Genomic DNA, 18,560 nt, shown 5'->3' on the forward strand with positions numbered 1-18,560 from the left:
TACTTGTATGTAAATTTTAGGAATTCGATATAATTGCTTTGACATTAGGATATTTTTAGAAATTATTATTCATCATATTTGTTATTTGTAAACTTCGTGATTTAAAACATAATGAATAGATTATTCGGTAAATCAAAACCTAAAGAACCTGGCCCGAGCATAACGGACTGCATTCAAGGTGTAAGTAACCACCTAGTCTAATTAGAAATGAATAACTACTCATATTATTCATACGTAGGTGGACCAAAGGGCTGAAGGTGTCGAAAAGAAAATTCAAGGTTTAGAAAATGACTTAAGGAAGTTTAGAGAGCAAATGTCCAAAATGCGAGAAGGTCCAGCAAAGAATGCAGTCAAGGCTAAAGCACTTCGAATCCTCAAGCAAAAGAAAATGTATGAGAACCAATTGGACAATTTAAGGGGCCAATCTTTCAACATGGAACAAGCAAACTTTGCTCATCAGGCTCTAAAGGATACTCATACTACTGTTGTAGCAATGAGAGATGGAATGAAACAAATGAAAAAAGAATTTAAAAAAATCAACATTGATGAAATTGAGGCAATATATAAACAACCAATTCCTAGTGCATAATAAAATAAAACAAATTGTTTTAGGATGTTCAAGATGAACTGGCAGATATGATGGAACAAGCTGATGAGGTTCAAGAAGCCCTCGGAAGGACATACAACACTCCAGAAATTGATGATGATGAACTTGCTGCTGAATTGGATGCATTAGGTGATGAAATTGCCTTGGATGATGATCAAAGTTACTTGGATAACATTGTTAATGCCCCTGAGGTGCCTTCTGCCAACAAACCGGATGCTGAGAAGGATAAAAATAAGGTAATTTTTCCTAATATCACAAATTTAATTTACTAATTTGTTTTTTAACATTTCAGGATGGTATTCAAGTTGATGAATTTGGTTTGCCTCAAATACCCACTCGTCATTGAAAACACAAATATAATAAAAAACAATTTATTAATAACACAGCCATTCAGTGTTTGAGCTAAATCTAGTAATAGTATTATAAAAATGTTTATGCCTTTGCAATATCTATTTAACATTAACTTTTTTTACTGAAGTATGTACACCACAATTTATTGCAAGGTGCCCTAGGTAAAATATATGAAATTAGATTTAGTTTTGCATGTGGACAAAAATGTAAATTTTACCTAGGTTCTCTGTAGGCATTATATGTTTCTTTTACATTATATATAACTATTTTTTATGTCACTGTGATTATTTTATAGCAATGAATAAAAACTTATGTTAAAATATTTGAGGTAATGATGGTAATCTTGGGATATCCACGGGTTCTGCTTGCTCAATATCTTTATAAACTTCAATAATGTCCATCAAAGTACTTTGGCACTCATCGAATGAATCTTCAGGAAAACCAGAAACTTTAAGATAGTGATGCATATGAGCCTAAAAAATTTCCAATTTTGAATTAATTCTAAAAAAATACTTCTGAATTACCTTTTTATTGTATAGTTTATTAAACTGTTTATGAAGATATTCAAAAAGAGATGAAATAGAAGTTGTGTTAAACACAGAAAACATTGAAATGTTAGTTTTCTGTGGTGCAACACTGCACAATCCAATTTTCACAGCCTTTTTAGACCACTGAGTAAAGTTAGCCTTTGTTTGAATTTTATCCACATATTGCCTCATGTCAGTGATTGTATAATCACCTCTTCCTATTAAAGTTGTACCCAACAAAACTGATTTACTACCTGGAAATAATCAGTTATGGAAATGATATAATAAATAACAACATATTTACTTAATGGATCAACTTTAATCAGTTGGTTATTTCTACTGCATGAAGACAAGAAATGTTCAGTTTTTGGTTGCTTGCTGAAAATTGGTAGCATAAAAAAATCAGATATAATAATATTTAATTAATTACCTCAATTGTCTGGAAGTATTGTTATTATAAGTTATAGGACTAAAACCAGTTGACAAAAACTTCATTTTTGGAAATGGCACCATATTTGTATTAAGTTCATTCAAATCAAAGTTCAAAGAACCAGGAAATCTGGAACCACTGGTTAAATGCAGTAACATATGAACAATAGTGCTATTTAAGTCTTCAAAAGGCCTAAACATTGATATATTGCTATTTGAATTCACTGGCATTTTTATTTTAGAATGTATATCAAGTAAAGCTCTATTCTCTACAGGGAAAATACAGGTAGCACAAGAGGCCATTTCTTGAGTTGCAAAGCCCATATTGTATGGACATGTAATCACATCTTCAGTTCCAGTAGGATACACACATGACACAAATCTAGAAATTAGAAGTTATATATCAGCTAAAATTTATAAAAACTAAATACCTTTCAATATTAGGATAATAATCAGTTAATAAATTTAAAATATATGAACCAAGACCAGAACCTGTTCCACCACCAGTAGAATAAATAAGGAAAAACCCATGTAAACTGTCACACTGATCTGCTACATATTGAATTACATTTAGTATTTTATTTTTATATTTGGGTCCATGTTCCCAAAATCCCTCAGCCCAGTTGTTTCCTGATCCCGGATAATTTGTGATAAAGGATTTTCTGTCAAATATATTCTTTAAAATGCCATGTTTGAAACGACTCACTACACTATCCTCCATATCAATACAAATTACCTAAAAATTCAGTAAGTATATATAGCAAAAGTAATTAATAATTTTTACCCTTGCTTTAACATTATTTGCTTGTAAATCACTTAAGGTTCTATATGGATGTTGGATTTTATTCGACCTGACACTGAGAAAACTGGATATAGACTTTTGAATGTCGTAATTTCCCTTTGATTCCACATTATCGTGTAAGTTTATGTTATATTCTTGTAAAATTAATGGCCATAATGCACTGCCAATTTGATTTCCACACTGTCCAACTAAAACATGCATAAATGTATCCAAAAATAATTAAAATTTATGACAAACCTTGTATTATAATAAATTCACTCATAGATAAGCTGAAACAAGTCACAGAAAACCAACAACATAACAAACAAATCTTGACTAAATTCAAAAATGACACCAACATTTAAAAAATTAAAAGTGACTTTGTAACCAATTACGTCATGAACATTTTAAGAATTATTTCCTATTAGGTTGGACAAACTGGTATAAACCGTTTTGTAGAAGAAGAACTGTATGTTTGACTTAAATCAAAACAAATGTCGTTCAAAATTTAAAGTAGTGTTTTCAATTTATTAATTTTATTGCATAAAACTTTATTTATCATGCAGTTTATATATTTTTTACCAATTGTTTTATTCCTCCATTTACACTCATCGTCAGCCAAAACTACTGCACCCGGTAAGTTTTGAGGTTATAAGTGTGTAATATTTATAAATAAATTTGAATTTTCTAGTATTTCAATTAGAGGAAGGCAGAACCGACAGATTTCATCCGCATTTTTCAAAGCATTTGACTATATTTTGTTATGATAGTAAACCAAAATACATAATACATCTTTGGCAAAGTGTTTTAGTAATTAATATTAAATAAGTGTTAAAAATCTCAATATTCAACATATACTTTTTTAGCTAAAAATAAACCATCCAAATTCCGATTATGTACGTTATGATGGTTCAACTCCTGAGGAAGTTGAGTGGAAGTATATGAACAAACAATATAGTTGGACATTCAACTTTTTTACAAAAGATAAAAATATAAAATTAAATCCATTTAATGATACATGTGTTGGACTAGAAACAAAACATGAATATGATATTAGTCTACATGTCATTAGTAAGTACATATTTAATAAACTATAAAGAATATAAATTCTAAAATCTGTTCTGATTTATTTGTATTTTATAGGAATTGATTTATGGAAGTTATTGTATTTAGCATGTGGAATTCTGTTGTACTTATCTGCTAACAAGCTTAGTACAAATGCTTTGTTTTACTATTCTTGTGGAATTCTTGTTGGAATTTGTGCATCTTTTTTGGTATTGATCTACTTGTTGAGTAAAATTATTCCCAGGGTAAGACATATTTTACATGAAATATATTTATCTACAATTAATTTGTTTTTAGAAACCATTGATGTATGGAGTTATTGGTTGTGGATGGACAGTTGTATTGTATTTGACCCAGATTCTCTGGGACAATTTAAGAATGGTTATTGAAAATTACAGAGAATATTTACTTGGTTATACATTAATTACAGGCTTAATTAGTTTTATATGTAAGTATATTATATATATATATATATATATATATATATATATAATAATTATCAAGGTTACAAAATTATCCAAACTAATAAATTGTTTACTTATAGTGTGTTATCGTTGGGGACCAGTCCAAGATGATAGAACTAAAAACTTAATAAAATGGACCTTACAAATAATTGGTTTGACTTTGGTGTTCTTTAGCAGTCATTTCCAGGAAGCTGCCATGGGACAAATAGTATTATTGGTTCTATTCCATTATATTCCTAAAAAATGGTTGTCTGCACCAAAGTCATATTGGTGGGTAGATAATTCTATTTGAATTCTCTTAATTAGTTTATATTAATATATAGGGTCAGAAGATTTCCACCTAAAGTTAAACTTTTAACCAATGATCAGTATTATGAAGAAGGTGTAAGGGAAACTAAGAAAGCTTTAGAAGAATTAAGACAATATTGCTCAAGTCCAGAGTGTAACCAATGGAAAATGGCTTTGAAACTTCAAAACGTAAAACGGTAAAATACTTATTTATATTGTTGTATCAATATATCCATATGTTAAATAACTTTTAGTTTAAACAAATTCATATTGAATAGAACTGACTAAATTAATGTAAGTGCCCCTAAGACCCCTCCAAACAATACCGATTTTGTCTTCTATGATTTTTCATGTCTTTTTAAGATTTGCATCTTTCATCGAAGGAAATTCACATTTGAGTGATGAAGAAATTTTAGAATATGAAACGTCCATTCACGGGGAACTAACAGATGAAGAGTACGATGACGATCTTACGGATGAAGATGAAGACTGATTATTTTAAGAGTTAAATATTTATTTTCAAACTTTGTATATAAAATTGTTATTGTGAATATAAAATTGTAAAAAAATTGACTTCACATTTTGTCCTTTCTCAACATATAAAATGTATTTTAATATGAAAATGAATTGTAAATTTTATAATAAAAATAGTTAATATATACTTTGTAAATACTTTATTAATTTTTTTATAAATAAATTTTGTCAATTTAAAATTTAATATTTTAGTAATGTAATTTAATACTTTCAAAATTATAGACATTATTATCATTAAGTGACAAAACAAACAGTAAGTATAAAAAAAGAGATTTTACAATACAATATAAATATTCATATCTATAATATTATTATCTTAACCACTAATAAGGCAGTTCTAGGCACACATATTAAAGCTTTCATATTAAAATTTTGATAGAATTAACGAATTCTAGAAATCTTTTTGCTCTTGTCCACACATGGAGGAGGAGGTGGAGGCTTATTTGTCTGATATCTCTTGTACATTCTAAAACAAATTAATTTAAAAAAATTACATCTACCACATAGCCATAATTTCTTACATTTTGTAGGTATCACTTTTAAGGTAGTCCATTAAATGATTCAGACCCAGTCTTAACTGATCTTTTATAGGCTCTACCCATTCATTGCCTTCAAACTTGAAAACAGATTTATTGGATGACATATCCAAGTTACCAAGTTCTGGGGGTAAAATTGTTAACCTATTGCCTTGAACATGTAACTCCCTCAAACGAGTTAATTCACCTAATTCTTTAGGTAATTCCAAAATGTCGTTTTCTCTCAAAACAAGCTGTAAAAATGTTTTAATTATAACTTTGTACGTGCTCCACTCTTTGGTTTTACTTACAATTTGCAGGTTCTTCATGTTCTTAATTTCTGGTGGGAGATGTTCAAAGTCATTATCACCCAAATATAATGCTCGTAATGTTTCTGCAACATTATATTAGTTATTAATTAAATTAAAGTCATAAAATGACTTACCCATCATGAAGAAATTTCCTGGCAATGAATCATCTCTTAAGTTATTATATGTTAAGTCCAAAACTTCAAGAACAGGAAAAGCACCAAATCCTCTTGGCAATGTGTACAATCTATTAATTGACAAATTCAAAATTCTCAGTTTGGGCATTGATGATAATGACAATGGAAGCTCTTCTATTTGATTGTTGGTCAAGTTGAGAATTTCTAAATTGGTAAGATTTGCAAGACCAGGAGGAACACCTAAATAAGTTTTATTATTAATGTGCTCAAGAAATTTAGAAAATTAACTTACTTTTAATTTTGTTGTGACTCAATGTAAGTCTTGTAACATAGTTCATGGTAACTAAAATGAAAAAAGTAAATGGTAATTGTATAATTTTATCTTAGCATACTTCAAAAAATTAATGTTTTAATAACAAATTTTATAAAAGTTCCTTAAGTCTTAATTTATTCTTTTAGAAATTAAATATACTTAGCTAAAAATTGATAAACAAAATTATGAACAAATTATTATTGTTCTCTTAATATTAAATTTAAAAATATTTATTAATTTAGATGAATGCTGAAAATGGTTTGTTAGTCTTAATTTATGTTAAATATTCCATCATATGACCACATCCTGTCATATAACCGTTAAAAACTATCTAATAACATTATTTCACTAAAATAAAATTCAACTACGAAAAGAAAATTTTAATATTTCTTATGTAATTTCGAAAAGAAGGAAAAATGGGCACACATGTTCGGTTTGTTATGACATTTGAAAACAAAATAAAGCCACATGTTGTGGACCACGCCCACCGCGTCATCCCGAGGTCGTCGAACAAGCTACCAAATTTGGTAAAAAGCATTTAGACTGTGAAAAAGATCGTGGCAACTTACATAAGCCGGGCATCTCCTCGAACGTGGACACACCCTTGTCGGCCAGATCCAGTTCGGGATTCTGGATCTCCTTTGATTCTTCCAGTACCTTTTTCGCCTTCGACATTTTAGAATTGGTAGGCAAACAGGAAACTGGTGCCTGATTCATTGCGCGCGCAAATTCCGTCCGACGCCCGTCAAATTTAAATAAGTCCGTCCTTCTTGGCGGACTGGTTTGAAATGACTGACCGGTTCTTCTGATATACATCTATTGGCCAGCTGCCAGGTTATTTTTAATTTTACCACTTTTTTCCGTGCAGAACACACCAATTTATGTTTGTGTACCTCTTGTTTTCGGTGATGTAAACCGTGCGTTAGATGTATCAATGGCGATTGGCCTAAATTCTTTAGACGTCTGTATCGTAATAGTAACATCATTTTTGTAGTGAATGAATAAGTAAAAGGAGCAAACAGAATTTCCATTAGTTTAAAAGATAATATATATTTTATTTATTTATCTAGGGTTTATCATTTTCATAAGAATTAAAATTTTATATATTATTCAATTAATTATCATTGGAAAACCAGTGATATTTTAATATTTTAGCTTAAATCTTTATTCAATTTAACTATACTAAAACATCCATGATATTCCATTCAAATTAACAATTTTAATAATATTTTAAGATGCACAAAATTAATCATAAATAACGAAAACCCTGTATAAAATTAGGGAGAAAGTTATGATTTCTTATAGGATAGTCTTAAGTTAACGTGTATGCCAAAAAAGAAGTTTTCAGCATCAAAATTAGTGTCTTTACAGACGTTTTATTTAGAAAATCAATCTTTCAAAGTTTTTGGAAAAAACTTAACTCAAAATCTATTGGGTTTATATATAGGGCACGGTATAGTAATTTTATATGCAATTATATGCAGAAATTGGAAATAAATTTCATTCAAAATAAATAAAAAACATATTTCAAGTAGTTATAATTGCAATAAAATTTTAATTAATAATTTTTCAGTTCTCAAACTTTTAACGAATACTATAGGTGAATTCATCTGTATAACGATACACATTTAGTCATAAGGAGTTAACCCTGCCAAAAAATAAATAATTTATTGATGTGGCCTTCAGTTTATAATTATAACATAATAAATAAAACAAAAATTACAAAATAACAAATATTTATTACCCTTTCCTTACACTACCTAAATATTTTACCTGACTAAACTTAAAAACTAAAATTAAATTCTGCAACACTATCACCCAACTGGTCCATTGTTAAGGATAGCTGAAACACAAAATCAAACTTATTTAGTAAAGTGTACTAAATAACACACAATTTGGATTTCTGTAAAAAAAATTTCATTGAAAAATGGAACGATACAATTTTCATCATACTATACTCATTCTGTAGATCCTAAATTGTATCATCAAAGACTGCAAATGGTCAGACTGAAACCAAACCGAACATGAAAGTAGGTAGCAAACATAATTTGATTTTAAGCCTTAGCCTCTGAGCAATACATAATCTTAGAACAAATAATATATTACAATAATATTTTAATACATAGTATTAATATTTACAAATGCTATTTTATGCTTAAAACTACTATATATATCTTACACATTAATTAAAGAACTCAGAGACCAAGTTAACCAAAATTGAAATCTACCACACCTTTTCAATTGATTCCAAGGAAGGTATACTGCAAGCCTTCCATTGAATTTGCGCACTTCTCTTGAATCAGTAGATTCCTGAAAATTTAAAAAACTCAACAGTATTCAGGTTTTACAAATAAACCTAAGTAACTAACAGCGTAAGGAAAGAGTCAAATACAAAAATAAAAATAATACAATAAATAACACATGATACAGACATTTTACTGTTTATGATGACCAAGCCAGTTGGGCATTATCACTGCATGTTGAACAGAATTCCAGTGAAACTCGGTGTTTTGACACATGTAGGCACACACCCACATCATCATCATCATCTTCTTCAAGTGTGGGATTTTGCACATAGTCATGTTCCTTTAAAGTATTTTCATTTGTGTCTTCTAGACTGTTAAACATATCTTGACAAGACAGATCTGTTGGCATTCCCAAAGGAACATCACTGTTGAGAAAGTCTAAAGAAAAATCATCACTCAGACCATAATCAACTGGTGGGCTGTTTTCAATTGACTCTGGAGTCATACAGTTTGGATGCTGATCTAATTCATCCCAAGGATGAGCTGTTTTTCTTGCTATTGGAGGACTTCGCTTTGGAACATATTGAGAGTTCAGTGACAAAGTTTTATCCAGAGATGTGGATACTGACATACCTGTACTGTGATGTATATTTCTAATTAGTTTGCCCAAATCATTACTGTTTGCAACAACACTTTTTAGGTATTTAATTTGTTTTTTGAGGTCAGCTATTAAAAATGACTGGTTGTCAACCACTGTGGAAAGTTTCTTGTTTTCTTCTCTTGCTTTGGTTAAATCATTCTCCAGACTTTCCAAATAAAGTTTCTTTTTTAAACGATTCTCACGGGCCATCATAGCATTCTTGGAAAACACTTTGGGCTTCCTTGTTGGGTTTCTTCTGTAACCGTTGCAACTGGAATTTTCCTTCTGAAATGCAGACAATTTAGTACCTCCCACCGGGACCGTTGTTTTCGCCTTCTCTCTTACTTGTGAACTGCTGGGGCTGTACTCAGCATCAAAATCTTCGTCGCTTGATGACATGTCATCAGAAACGTATCTGAAACGTTTGGCGGTCGACATCTCTTGGCAAGTAACTGTTGGAACACCAATCGGAATTATATTGTTACTCGAAACTATTGATATATAAAACACCTGTGGCAATGTTTTAAACTTCTAGTTATTGTTTTTTGCACGTAATTTCTTAATTTACAAACAAGAATTACGCAGCATACTACTATATGAATTATGATTCTGCGCATGTGCGTCCAGGCAGCCGTAGAACATGGCGGCAAATTTGAATTAATGCGACTAATGAAGACTAATTTTTTGGATATTTAATATATATGTAATATATTTTGTCTAAAACATTTTTACTAAATGTATAGCTTATAATAATTAATTATTATGTATGAATTATTATCCATACTTTAAAAAAACATTTTCTTATAGTTTAATATTATTATTTTAATATGTAGAACAAATTAGTAGCAAAATATTTAAAGTTTAAGTTAAACCATTAGCAATATTGAATTCAAGGTTGTACTATATTTGTTGCCTTGGTTGCACTGAATACTCGCAATAAATATTTATATTGTTTATAATTATATCGCAGTTGTTTTGTTCTCAACCGGAGTGCTATTAAGTGTCACTATTTATAAATTAATATTTGCGTTAACTACTTCTGATAATATAAAAGAACAAACACAAAACTATACTTAATTTGTAAAAATCGAAGTATTATCAGGCAAAAATGTCATCAATTCAAGTAATTAAATTTATTTATATCAATTTAATATATTTACAAATTATAATATATTTAGTCATATCCGCAGACAAACTATTACAATATTTATGATAACTTCATTTAAAATATGTTTACATAAGTTCTTATTCATTTAAGTTTACCATGAAAGTCAACTCAAATTAAGTTAAAATTAAAATTTATAGAATTCCAAGATTTTTCTAGAAGTTCCAACTAATATAGTTGTTTATCTCCGTTTGTCAGCGTTTATTATTTCTTCCATAAATAGAATCACTTTTAAATCACTATCTTATCGATAGTCTGCTTTAAAAATGAAAGTACATAAACAAGGTGCGTATCCAGGGGGTATCATGACTTTTAACCAAATAAAACTTTCTTTTTTGATGGTAGTGAAAACGTTAATTTTATTTAATGTGCTACATATAAATACAAGATTATAAGAAAATAAAATGAAACAATCATTAAATGTTTTTTACTTTTTTAAACCAAATGCATACCGATTACATTTATTATTTTACATATGGTAATATATGCCACATATTTAGACGAGGTATGAAATCTTATTTAATGCAATTGGTACACAAGAACTCAACAATAGTTACATAATAATACTTAACAAATAAAAATAGTTTATTTAAACTTTTATATCAATATGTAAACAAGATTGTTTCTTATAATTTAATAATACTAGTGGATCAGTCTACAGATTATTATTATCAGTGTTATCTGATTTGAGGTAGAATATAAGAATAAATTAAATAAATAAATTAAAATAAAATTTCATTTTTATGTAATGAAACAACTAAAAATGTGTTTAGATCTCTTTAGTTTCAAAAGGACAAACTGTAGAAAAAATCTATTTTAAAATGAATGGTTCGATCCCCCTATTCAATAACTCATAATAAACTCATTTATTCTGCAATAATCTGGTACGATCTTTTATTTCTAAAACATATTTTTGTTTATAAGGTCAAGCCTCGAACTTGAAAGACCGCAAGTCATCACGTAGTCGTTAACTATTAGACACTGAAAACTTTTATCAACATCTATCAAAATTTTGACTGATGCAACCTTACAGTCAACTACTTTTTTATTTTGAAAGAAGTTTTTATACTTCAGTCATGAAATTTTTGTTTTTTTCAGATTTCTCCAATTCTTAAAAAATAAATAAAACTACCTGAAAGCATTCACTTTCTAAAAAGATGTCATTCGTATGTCAGAATGCTATAACATTTATATTTAAAAAAGGAACTATAATTAAGTAATTTAATTATTTATAAACTTTATACTTAATTTGATAAAGTTTAGATTGCATTAGTGAATAATAGTTTTAATTTGACATCATGCAGTTCTGGAGGGTGATTCTTTTTCTAAAAATTTATTTACAACAAATATATATTTATTTATTTATGTGAGAAAAAATGAAAAAGATAATATAAATAAATTTTAAACGCCCCTTTGATTCGTCAGTTCCAAACTGTTCGGTAACTAGTGTCGTTATCAGCATGCTAATTGTTGACGTTCACAATGAATATAAAACGTAGGGACCTCTTGGGTATTAATCCAGTGCATTGAGAACCGTGCTTTCGAAACAACTAACAAAATGCCTTCCCTCAGAATTGGAGATCTGGTGCCCAATTTCAGTGCCCAAACTACCCAAGGGCCTATTAAATTTTACGACTGGCAAGGAGACAAGTGAGTTTTTATTTATTTTTGAATATTTTTGTTTAAATTCATTCATTTTTGTTGAAATTCTTATATACGTAAGCAGACACATTCCTTAGGATTAGAATTTAAAAATGTGGTTTGACCGGTACCAATGTATGTTTTGGTTCCAACATATAAAAAAATACACGAATGCGGGTCAATTATTGATTTAGAATTAATAATAAATAATACCATATGTTTCTTTAGATATTTTAACTAGTACTTAAATATATATTGTGGTACGAATCAAAATTAAAAACAAACTAAGTCCTGTTTGCAAATAAACAAATTGAATTTTCTTAACAAAATTAAAATATTTAATTTTATTAATGAGAAAATATAACTTGCTTATTTACATATGTTTGTTTATTTCAATTTACGTATGAATACATAGGAATGCCTAAAGAATAATAAATTTGAAAACATAATTTGAATATAATTAAATAAACATTTTGATTATGTATGCTCAAGAGTTTAAATACGAATGTGTTAATATGTTACATAACTTATAGATATAGTATTTTTACGTTGAACATAGTTTCAAATAAACAACTATATCTAGTTGATATAAACTAGTTCAAGCTAATATATCAATATTCAAAATGAAATCATAAGATTATTTGAAATGAATAACGAATGTAATTACCAGATGCAATACTGATAAAAGATAATACCTCTATACTATATATACGCATTTCCTTTTGATGATCATCACAAAAATTATTATCAACTCCTTGTTTTTCATTAGATGGGTAGTACTTTTCTCCCACCCCGCTGACTTCACACCAGTATGCACCACCGAATTGGGCCGTATCGCCGTTCACGAACCATATTTCACCAAGAGGAACGTAAAACTCCTGGCACATTCCTGCGACAAGCTCGGCGACCACGTAGACTGGGTAAATGACATCAAGTCGTACTGCAGGGACATTCCCGGGGATTTCCCTTATCCCATTATTGCCGATGAAACTAGGGAACTGGCCGTACAATTGGACATGATTGATGAAAATAACAGGAACAGTGAGGATCACGCACTCACAGTCAGAGCTTTGTACATCATCGATCCCAAACATCGTTTGAGACTGTCCATGCACTATCCGGCTTCCACCGGTCGCAATGTTGAGTAAGTCGTTTGGCAAAATTTTAGGGAATTAAAAATTAAAATTACCATTTGTTTTTAGCGAAATCTTAAGAGTGATTGACTCTCTGCAACTGGTAGACAGGCTTCCTCAAGTAGCCACCCCAGCAAATTGGACTGTAAGTTTTATAAAACATTAATTAAACAATTAGTTTGACCGTTCTTTTTCAGCCCGGCGAGAAAGTAATGATTCTTCCGACGGTTAAGGAAGAAGAAGTTGAGAAACTTTTCCCCGGCGGAGTGGACAGAGTGTCGATGCCATCTGGAATCGTATATGTTAGAACGACAACGAACTATCAATAAATATATCCATTATACCAGTAACTCATCCAGTTACAAGAGATTATTTTTAATTAATTAGTTAAAATCCATTATAGTGTCATCATTTTATTAATTTTTCATTTTTTATAATTAGAATTTGATTAGATTAGTTATGTAATATAACGTCAAACAAATTGTATGAAAGTTTGTTCTCAAAATAAGACTGTTAGTAGAACAATCTAATTAATAATTTAATAATAAATAAAATTAAAAAATAAGTTGAACATTTTTTTTAAATTTCTTTAGTGAATGGCTTCATTTACTTCTACAAATCCTTCATATGTTCATTACCTTTAGATATAAGTTGTTCAAACCATTGCAAATACATAGTACAATTAAAACCATGAATTGTAATGAATCTATTGCTATTTATACATATAAAAAAAACCTAAAAAAATCATTAACAAGTGTTTTTTATTAGTTACTAAATAATTTAACCTTTTTATTCCTAATTCATTCTCATGTGTTCGGCCATACTTACAAGACGAATTTTTTGCAAAACATCTAATACGATTTGACTCTAATACGTGACACATAACAAAAAATGCTTGAGTTAAAATGTTAAAATTTGCGATGGGATTGATCAGGACCATGAAACAATATCAGTCAATCCCTATCACTTGAAATTTAAAACATTGGTCCTCCCCCTCCTTAAATCAACTAACAATAAGTAATATAATATATATAATGATATTTATTTTTTATAATTAATCACTATTTTGTTTTTAGATTGGAGTTAAAATTAAAGTTCTTGATCCACGAATAATTTAAGATATTACAATTGAAATGAGTCTAATAAATAAATAGATAATAATCCACACATGTAATCTGAGTAAAAACTTAAGTCTATATAAAGCATGTCCATAAAAAATTTTAAAAGCAAAGTTAAAATTAAAATTTATAAAGATTGTTCTAGAAATATAAAATAATATTGTCATTAATCTCGGCTTATCACTATCATCGTCTTCTTTAAAAATGAAAGTACGTAAACGAGGTATACATATCCATGGGGGATCATGTCCCTTAACCAAGGAAAACTTTCCTTTTTGTGAAAGCGAAAAGGTTAATTTTGTTTAATATAAATATAATAAATCGAAAAATAAATTAATGGTTTAATTTAAATAATTGCGAATATCATTTTTAACAAATTTTAGAAAATAATAAATAAGATATAAACAAGATCAGTAAAAATAAACATCTTTATTAATTTTATTAATTTTATATATATTATATATTTATATTATTAATAAAATGTCCTACTAGTAATATTCAACATAACATATCAGGTTTGTGAAATATAAAAGTAATGCTAAAATAAACCTTAACAATTAAATACAAAATAAAATATTAAATAGAAAAATATTTTTAATAATTTAAAATAAATATTTAACTTACTTACTATATATGAATAATTATTGTTTTACTGAAATATTACATTCACATATATAAATTTTATTGACATAGTTGATACATTAACAATAGTCTAATAAAATTGTCTAAAATCATTTATTATAATTTATAATCAATCAATAAAAATAATAAAAATATAGAATTATTTTTATGTATTTTAATATATTTTCTATCAGTAAGACTACGAACAAATGGCAATGATGTTTTGGTCTTCTGAACTTCAAAGAGATCGATAAAAAAAACATATTATATATTTTATTAAACAATATTTTAATACTTAGAAATTCAATATGTCTGCATAAAATATGTAATTTTTCCTCAATATTCTGTATGCAGTTTTTTCATCTGTAAAATAACTTTTGGGTGTAAGGTCAAGCCTCGAATTTAAAAGAACTCAAGTCATCAAAGGTCATTAATTGTTTATTTTGACTGATGCAACCTTTTAATGCATTACCTTTTTATTCTGTTTTCTAGGGCTACAAATTTCTTATTAAATTTTTATTTTTCGGATTTCTTCTGTTCTTCAAAAATGAGTCTATTTATCTGGAAAACTCATTTCCCTAAAAAAGTAGTTACTTTCACTTGTATTTCAGAATATTATAAATTTATACTTTACATGGTGTAAAATTCTTGTCGATTTTTTATTTTCAAAGCTTTATCGTAAGAAATACACATATTATATATTATTTCTTTATCTTAGAAATAAATAAAGAAAATATACAATATTTAAACTAAAAATGGTAAAATTTTAGGAAATTAAAATTACCATTTGTTTTTAGTGAAATCTTAAGAGTGATTGACTCTCTGCAACTGGTAGACTGGCTTCCTCAAGTAGCCACTCTAGCAAATTGGACTGTAAGTTTTATAAAGCATTAATGAAACAATTAGTTTGACCATTCTTTTTCAGTCTGGCGAGAAAGTATTCTCCCAAGGGTTAAGGAAGAAGAAGTTGAGAAACTTTTCCCCGGAGGGGTGGACGGAGTATCGATGCCATCAGGAATCGTATAGGTTAGAACGACAACGAACTATAAATAAATACAACCATTATCATCGGTAACTCAAGTAACAAAATATTATTTTTAATTAATTAGTTAAGTTTTATTTTAAAAAACAATATATCTTTGTTGGTTTGACTTTTTTCATGCGTCTTGCTAGATGTATGAAACTGTATGTACTCACAATAAAACTAGTAATAGAATTAATAATTTAATAATAAATATAAATAAATAGCATAATTACATAATATTATGAGTTTTGGAAGACTGAGTTTCTAGGTCAATTTTATTTAATATCTCATCAGCTTCACTCTGAGGAAAATCCATTAACTCCGCGTTAAACGTTTCAGCAAAACAATCTAAAAAGGTAGGTATCACATCATCCACCTCTACAGATCTGTTAAGTTCCTTTGAAAGACTAGTAACACCTTTCCCTTCAATCCCACATGGTACAATGTGTTCAAACCATTCCAAATCCGTGGTACAATTTAAAGCCAAACCGTGAGTAGTAACGAATCTACTACCATGTACACCTATAGCACAAACCTAAAAGAAATTATTAATAAATATTTTCAATATTCTGTGAACAATGCAACCTTATTATCACCAATCCATACTCCAGTGTTTGGCGACGTTTCCCCTTTCAAGCCGAATTTTTTGCAAACACCTATTATGGACTTTTCAATGTGGCACACATACCAACGTATGCTGGGCTTGAAATGTTTCAAGTTTAGGATGGGGTAAGCGATCAGTTGGCCTGGGCCGTGGAACGTTATCAGTCCACCCCTGTCAGTTCTGAAAAACTCAGCGCCTGAAACTCGTAAAATGGTTTAGAGTTAATAATAATTAAAATTAACCTTTTTAATTTAGAAAATTATATACTTTTTAAGTTACTTTCAATACGGTAGTAGATCTTTAGTAGTAATAAGCAATTGCACGTTTGGAAAATCTAAATAAATAACATTAAGTTTCTTTTGAAGAAAGTACGGCCACTTAAATTTAAGTTTAAAAAATTGTTTTGATTTTTTTTCACATTTCAGTAATCATTGGTTCCACCGTGTTTAAATTTGGCGTGTATTATCTTAAACCAACCTGGAGGATGGGACTTCTGCAGAGAGATATTAAATTAAAATATGCTTCCATATGTTGATAATGATTCTAAATACAAATACATTGTGATAGATTGGTTAAAAGATCAAAGCATCAATTATTTGCCTTGACCGACGTAATCTCCATACATCACCCGTATAAAAAATATGTGGAGACACGATGTTAATCAAATTCGCTATAAAATTATATATTTATTGGAAGTCTGCTGAAGTTAGTTATTGTCTAAGAAATCCAAAAATCTAAAAATATACTGTGTATTACATTTAAAATTACAAAACGGAACCATTGCCAGTGAAACCAGAAGTGACTTAAAAGTGAACAAATGTTAAAATTCCTTTCTTCATCCATTTGCGTATACCAGATGTCATTTTGAGTGTCCTAGAAGTTATGCTTTGTCTAATGGATTATTAAAATAGAATATTAAAAAAAAAAAGAAATGGAAACTTAACCAATCATTTTTTTTTTCAGAAAGTTAATCAAAAATAGAATATTATCAAAACAAAATAATTTAAAATTATTTTTGCACAAAGATCTCATTTCATAAAAAATTAAAAAATTACGTTATTGACAATGATTTTTTCTTTTGAATATATTTTTATTTTTTTACTTTACTTAATGTGCCGAAGAGTTGACTATTTTAAAAAATAAAATACGAAAAAATATTGTTTTTTCGATTTCTTTATAGCCAAAAATAGGTGAAACCGCGATTCTAAACAATTACCACATTAGAAAATTATTATTTTAACAGTTCACTTTAAATAAATAATATATTTATGTCTATAATAATTAACATTTTAAAAAGGTTTGGTCATAATGATTACTAGGATATTTTAATTTTCCCGCTATTAAACAATAGCCTATCGCTACCAGAATAGCTTTTAAATACAGACTTACTAATTAATTAATTATTTAATTGAAAGCGTTTAGTTAAATATAAACAATGGAAGGGAGCACCTACCTGTCCCTCTCAATTTATTCTCCTCTTCCTCCGTATATTGTTTTGTTCTAATTCCGGTCGTGTAGACAGGTGGATGTTCGACACACAATAATGTGTTGTTCATACGCGTGTCCCCATTGTGCAATTTCGCCAAATATTTTTGTAGCCGCAAAGCTCTTCCATAATCAATTTTACCGACACGCCAAATCTTTACCAATCTTTCCATTTTAACTCATTGAGGTTATGTCCGCACATGTCTGGGCAATTAATAATCGCGTTATTCAATGATCACGTTGTCGGAACATTAAATGATAATTCAAATTCGCTCTAATAAACGAATAGATTTGTAAAAACCAAAACAAACACCGAATCGTTGGGTGTAATCTGAGTTGCCTGCCACGCAAGTGTAGCAGGTGTCCGGTTAGCGTGTGTGTAGCCCCAACAAACGAACAAGTGTCCGTTCACACACCACGATGGGGCACAATGAATGATATTTGGAGTAAAACGCATGCGTTTCCTATTATTATCGCGTTTCTAGAGTCTCGTCGCGTGTTGGTTTTCTATTCCGAGCGTCTCGCTCGACATTCAAACTTGACGCGATCGTTTCGATTGTGTGT

At 29.0% G+C, this 18,560-nt stretch overlaps 7 protein-coding genes across 11 annotated transcripts; 3 read left to right on the forward strand and 4 right to left on the reverse strand.

Annotated features, from left to right (window-relative positions):
* Position 1: 1 nt before the first annotated feature.
* On the forward strand, positions 2-1,274 carry LOC109594443 (charged multivesicular body protein 5). The gene is made up of 4 exons (XM_020009661.2): positions 2-180; positions 239-556; positions 613-843; positions 900-1,274. Exons 1-4 carry the CDS (start codon positions 112-114, stop codon positions 951-953), a joined length of 672 nt encoding a protein of 223 aa, XP_019865220.1. The 5' UTR covers positions 2-111; the 3' UTR covers positions 954-1,274.
* LOC109594442 (tubulin epsilon chain) lies at positions 1,093-3,002 on the reverse strand. Its single transcript, XM_020009660.2, has 7 exons — positions 2,954-3,002; positions 2,699-2,904; positions 2,346-2,650; positions 1,916-2,296; positions 1,790-1,863; positions 1,483-1,739; positions 1,093-1,431 (listed from the first exon to the last, which is right to left on the reverse strand). The coding sequence occupies exons 1-7, from the start codon at positions 2,976-2,978 to the stop codon at positions 1,273-1,275; spliced, it is 1,407 nt and encodes a 468-aa protein (XP_019865219.2). The 5' UTR covers positions 2,979-3,002; the 3' UTR covers positions 1,093-1,272.
* Positions 3,003-3,146: 144 nt separating this feature from the next.
* Positions 3,147-5,085, forward strand: LOC109594412 (nuclear envelope integral membrane protein 1a). 2 transcript variants are annotated; one of them, XM_049964994.1, is made up of 9 exons: positions 3,147-3,331; positions 3,387-3,505; positions 3,562-3,766; positions 3,839-4,005; positions 4,058-4,208; positions 4,305-4,494; positions 4,548-4,709; positions 4,767-4,806; positions 4,876-5,085. In XM_049964994.1, exons 1-8 carry the CDS (start codon positions 3,256-3,258, stop codon positions 4,798-4,800), a joined length of 1,104 nt encoding a protein of 367 aa, XP_049820951.1. In that variant the 5' UTR covers positions 3,147-3,255; the 3' UTR covers positions 4,801-4,806; positions 4,876-5,085. The 2 variants fall into 2 exon arrangements, with proteins under 2 accessions (XP_049820951.1, XP_019865193.2); XM_020009634.2 differs by lacking the exon at positions 4,767-4,806.
* An 86-nt stretch (positions 5,086-5,171) lies between these two features.
* On the reverse strand, positions 5,172-7,069 carry LOC109594420 (ras suppressor protein 1). Its single transcript, XM_020009637.2, has 6 exons — positions 6,889-7,069; positions 6,299-6,349; positions 6,007-6,246; positions 5,873-5,955; positions 5,568-5,815; positions 5,172-5,512 (listed from the first exon to the last, which is right to left on the reverse strand). Exons 1-6 carry the CDS (start codon positions 7,034-7,036, stop codon positions 5,428-5,430), a joined length of 855 nt encoding a protein of 284 aa, XP_019865196.1. The 5' UTR covers positions 7,037-7,069; the 3' UTR covers positions 5,172-5,427.
* A 969-nt stretch (positions 7,070-8,038) lies between these two features.
* LOC109594424 (uncharacterized) lies at positions 8,039-9,819 on the reverse strand. 4 transcript variants are annotated; one of them, XM_049964229.1, is made up of 4 exons: positions 9,716-9,819; positions 9,551-9,657; positions 8,553-9,490; positions 8,039-8,326 (listed from the first exon to the last, which is right to left on the reverse strand). In XM_049964229.1, exons 2-3 carry the CDS (start codon positions 9,641-9,643, stop codon positions 8,762-8,764), a joined length of 822 nt encoding a protein of 273 aa, XP_049820186.1. In that variant the 5' UTR covers positions 9,644-9,657; positions 9,716-9,819; the 3' UTR covers positions 8,039-8,326; positions 8,553-8,761. The 4 variants fall into 4 exon arrangements, with proteins under 4 accessions (XP_049820186.1, XP_049820185.1, XP_049820187.1 ...); XM_049964228.1 differs by having other exon boundaries at positions 9,551-9,668; positions 9,716-9,812; XM_049964230.1 differs by having other exon boundaries at positions 8,553-8,629; positions 8,752-9,490; positions 9,551-9,804.
* A 2,043-nt stretch (positions 9,820-11,862) lies between these two features.
* On the forward strand, positions 11,863-13,715 carry LOC109594423 (peroxiredoxin-6-like). The gene is made up of 4 exons (XM_020009639.2): positions 11,863-12,020; positions 12,781-13,155; positions 13,214-13,289; positions 13,342-13,715. The coding sequence occupies exons 1-4, from the start codon at positions 11,929-11,931 to the stop codon at positions 13,471-13,473; spliced, it is 675 nt and encodes a 224-aa protein (XP_019865198.2). The 5' UTR covers positions 11,863-11,928; the 3' UTR covers positions 13,474-13,715.
* Positions 13,716-16,094: 2,379 nt separating this feature from the next.
* LOC109594422 (putative lipoyltransferase 2, mitochondrial) lies at positions 16,095-18,346 on the reverse strand. The gene is made up of 3 exons (XM_020009638.2): positions 17,965-18,346; positions 16,493-16,707; positions 16,095-16,442 (listed from the first exon to the last, which is right to left on the reverse strand). The coding sequence occupies exons 1-3, from the start codon at positions 18,167-18,169 to the stop codon at positions 16,137-16,139; spliced, it is 726 nt and encodes a 241-aa protein (XP_019865197.2). The 5' UTR covers positions 18,170-18,346; the 3' UTR covers positions 16,095-16,136.
* Between the last annotated feature and the right edge of the window lie 214 nt (positions 18,347-18,560).

The sequence above is a fragment of the Aethina tumida genome, chromosome 3, assembly GCF_024364675.1.
Source record: "Aethina tumida isolate Nest 87 chromosome 3, icAetTumi1.1, whole genome shotgun sequence".
NCBI lineage: Eukaryota > Metazoa > Arthropoda > Insecta > Coleoptera > Nitidulidae > Aethina > Aethina tumida.

What these genes read in the sequence shown, in the direction of transcription:
- LOC109594443 (XM_020009661.2), top strand. Translation starts at nt 112, where the DNA reads ATGAATAGATTATTCGGTAAATCAAAACCTAAAGAACCTGGCCCGAGC. An exon ending in TAACGGACTGCATTCAAGGT is followed by an intron (nt 181 to 238) that starts GTAAGTAACCAC and finishes ATTCATACGTAG; the next exon opens with GTGGACCAAAGGGCTGAAGG. An exon ending in TCAACATTGATGAAATTGAG is followed by an intron (nt 557 to 612) that starts GCAATATATAAA and finishes AAATTGTTTTAG; the next exon opens with GATGTTCAAGATGAACTGGC.
- LOC109594442 (XM_020009660.2), bottom strand. Translation starts at nt 2,978, where the DNA reads ATGAGTGAATTTATTATAATACAAG. An exon ending in TGAATTTATTATAATACAAG is followed by an intron (nt 2,905 to 2,953) that starts GTTTGTCATAAA and finishes TGCATGTTTTAG; the next exon opens with TTGGACAGTGTGGAAATCAA. An exon ending in TATTATCCTAATATTGAAAG is followed by an intron (nt 2,297 to 2,345) that starts GTATTTAGTTTT and finishes TCTAATTTCTAG; the next exon opens with ATTTGTGTCATGTGTGTATC.
- LOC109594412 (XM_020009634.2), top strand. Translation starts at nt 3,256, where the DNA reads ATGCAGTTTATATATTTTTTACCAATTGTTTTATTCCTCCATTTACAC. An exon ending in ATCTTTGGCAAAGTGTTTTA is followed by an intron (nt 3,506 to 3,561) that starts GTAATTAATATT and finishes ATACTTTTTTAG; the next exon opens with CTAAAAATAAACCATCCAAA. An exon ending in TATTAGTCTACATGTCATTA is followed by an intron (nt 3,767 to 3,838) that starts GTAAGTACATAT and finishes TGTATTTTATAG; the next exon opens with GAATTGATTTATGGAAGTTA.
- LOC109594420 (XM_020009637.2), bottom strand. Translation starts at nt 7,036, where the DNA reads ATGAATCAGGCACCAGTTTCCTGTTTGCCTACCAATTCTAAAATGTCG. An exon ending in GAGTCACAACAAAATTAAAA is followed by an intron (nt 6,247 to 6,298) that starts GTAAGTTAATTT and finishes AAACTTATTTAG; the next exon opens with GTGTTCCTCCTGGTCTTGCA. An exon ending in AAAAGTGATACCTACAAAAT is followed by an intron (nt 5,513 to 5,567) that starts GTAAGAAATTAT and finishes AATTTGTTTTAG; the next exon opens with AATGTACAAGAGATATCAGA.
- LOC109594424 (XM_049964229.1), bottom strand. Translation starts at nt 9,643, where the DNA reads ATGTCGACCGCCAAACGTTTCAGATACGTTTCTGATGACATGTCATCA. An exon ending in ACAGCCCCAGCAGTTCACAA is followed by an intron (nt 9,491 to 9,550) that starts GTAAGAGAGAAG and finishes TCTGCATTTCAG; the next exon opens with AAGGAAAATTCCAGTTGCAA.
- LOC109594423 (XM_020009639.2), top strand. Translation starts at nt 11,929, where the DNA reads ATGCCTTCCCTCAGAATTGGAGATCTGGTGCCCAATTTCAGTGCCCAA. An exon ending in TACGACTGGCAAGGAGACAA is followed by an intron (nt 12,021 to 12,780) that starts GTGAGTTTTTAT and finishes GTTTTTCATTAG; the next exon opens with ATGGGTAGTACTTTTCTCCC. An exon ending in TCCACCGGTCGCAATGTTGA is followed by an intron (nt 13,156 to 13,213) that starts GTAAGTCGTTTG and finishes ATTTGTTTTTAG; the next exon opens with CGAAATCTTAAGAGTGATTG.
- LOC109594422 (XM_020009638.2), bottom strand. Translation starts at nt 18,169, where the DNA reads ATGGAAAGATTGGTAAAGATTTGGCGTGTCGGTAAAATTGATTATGGA. An exon ending in GAATAAATTGAGAGGGACAG is followed by an intron (nt 16,708 to 17,964) that starts GTAGGTGCTCCC and finishes TACGAGTTTCAG; the next exon opens with GCGCTGAGTTTTTCAGAACT. An exon ending in TATGGATTGGTGATAATAAG is followed by an intron (nt 16,443 to 16,492) that starts GTTGCATTGTTC and finishes AATTTCTTTTAG; the next exon opens with GTTTGTGCTATAGGTGTACA.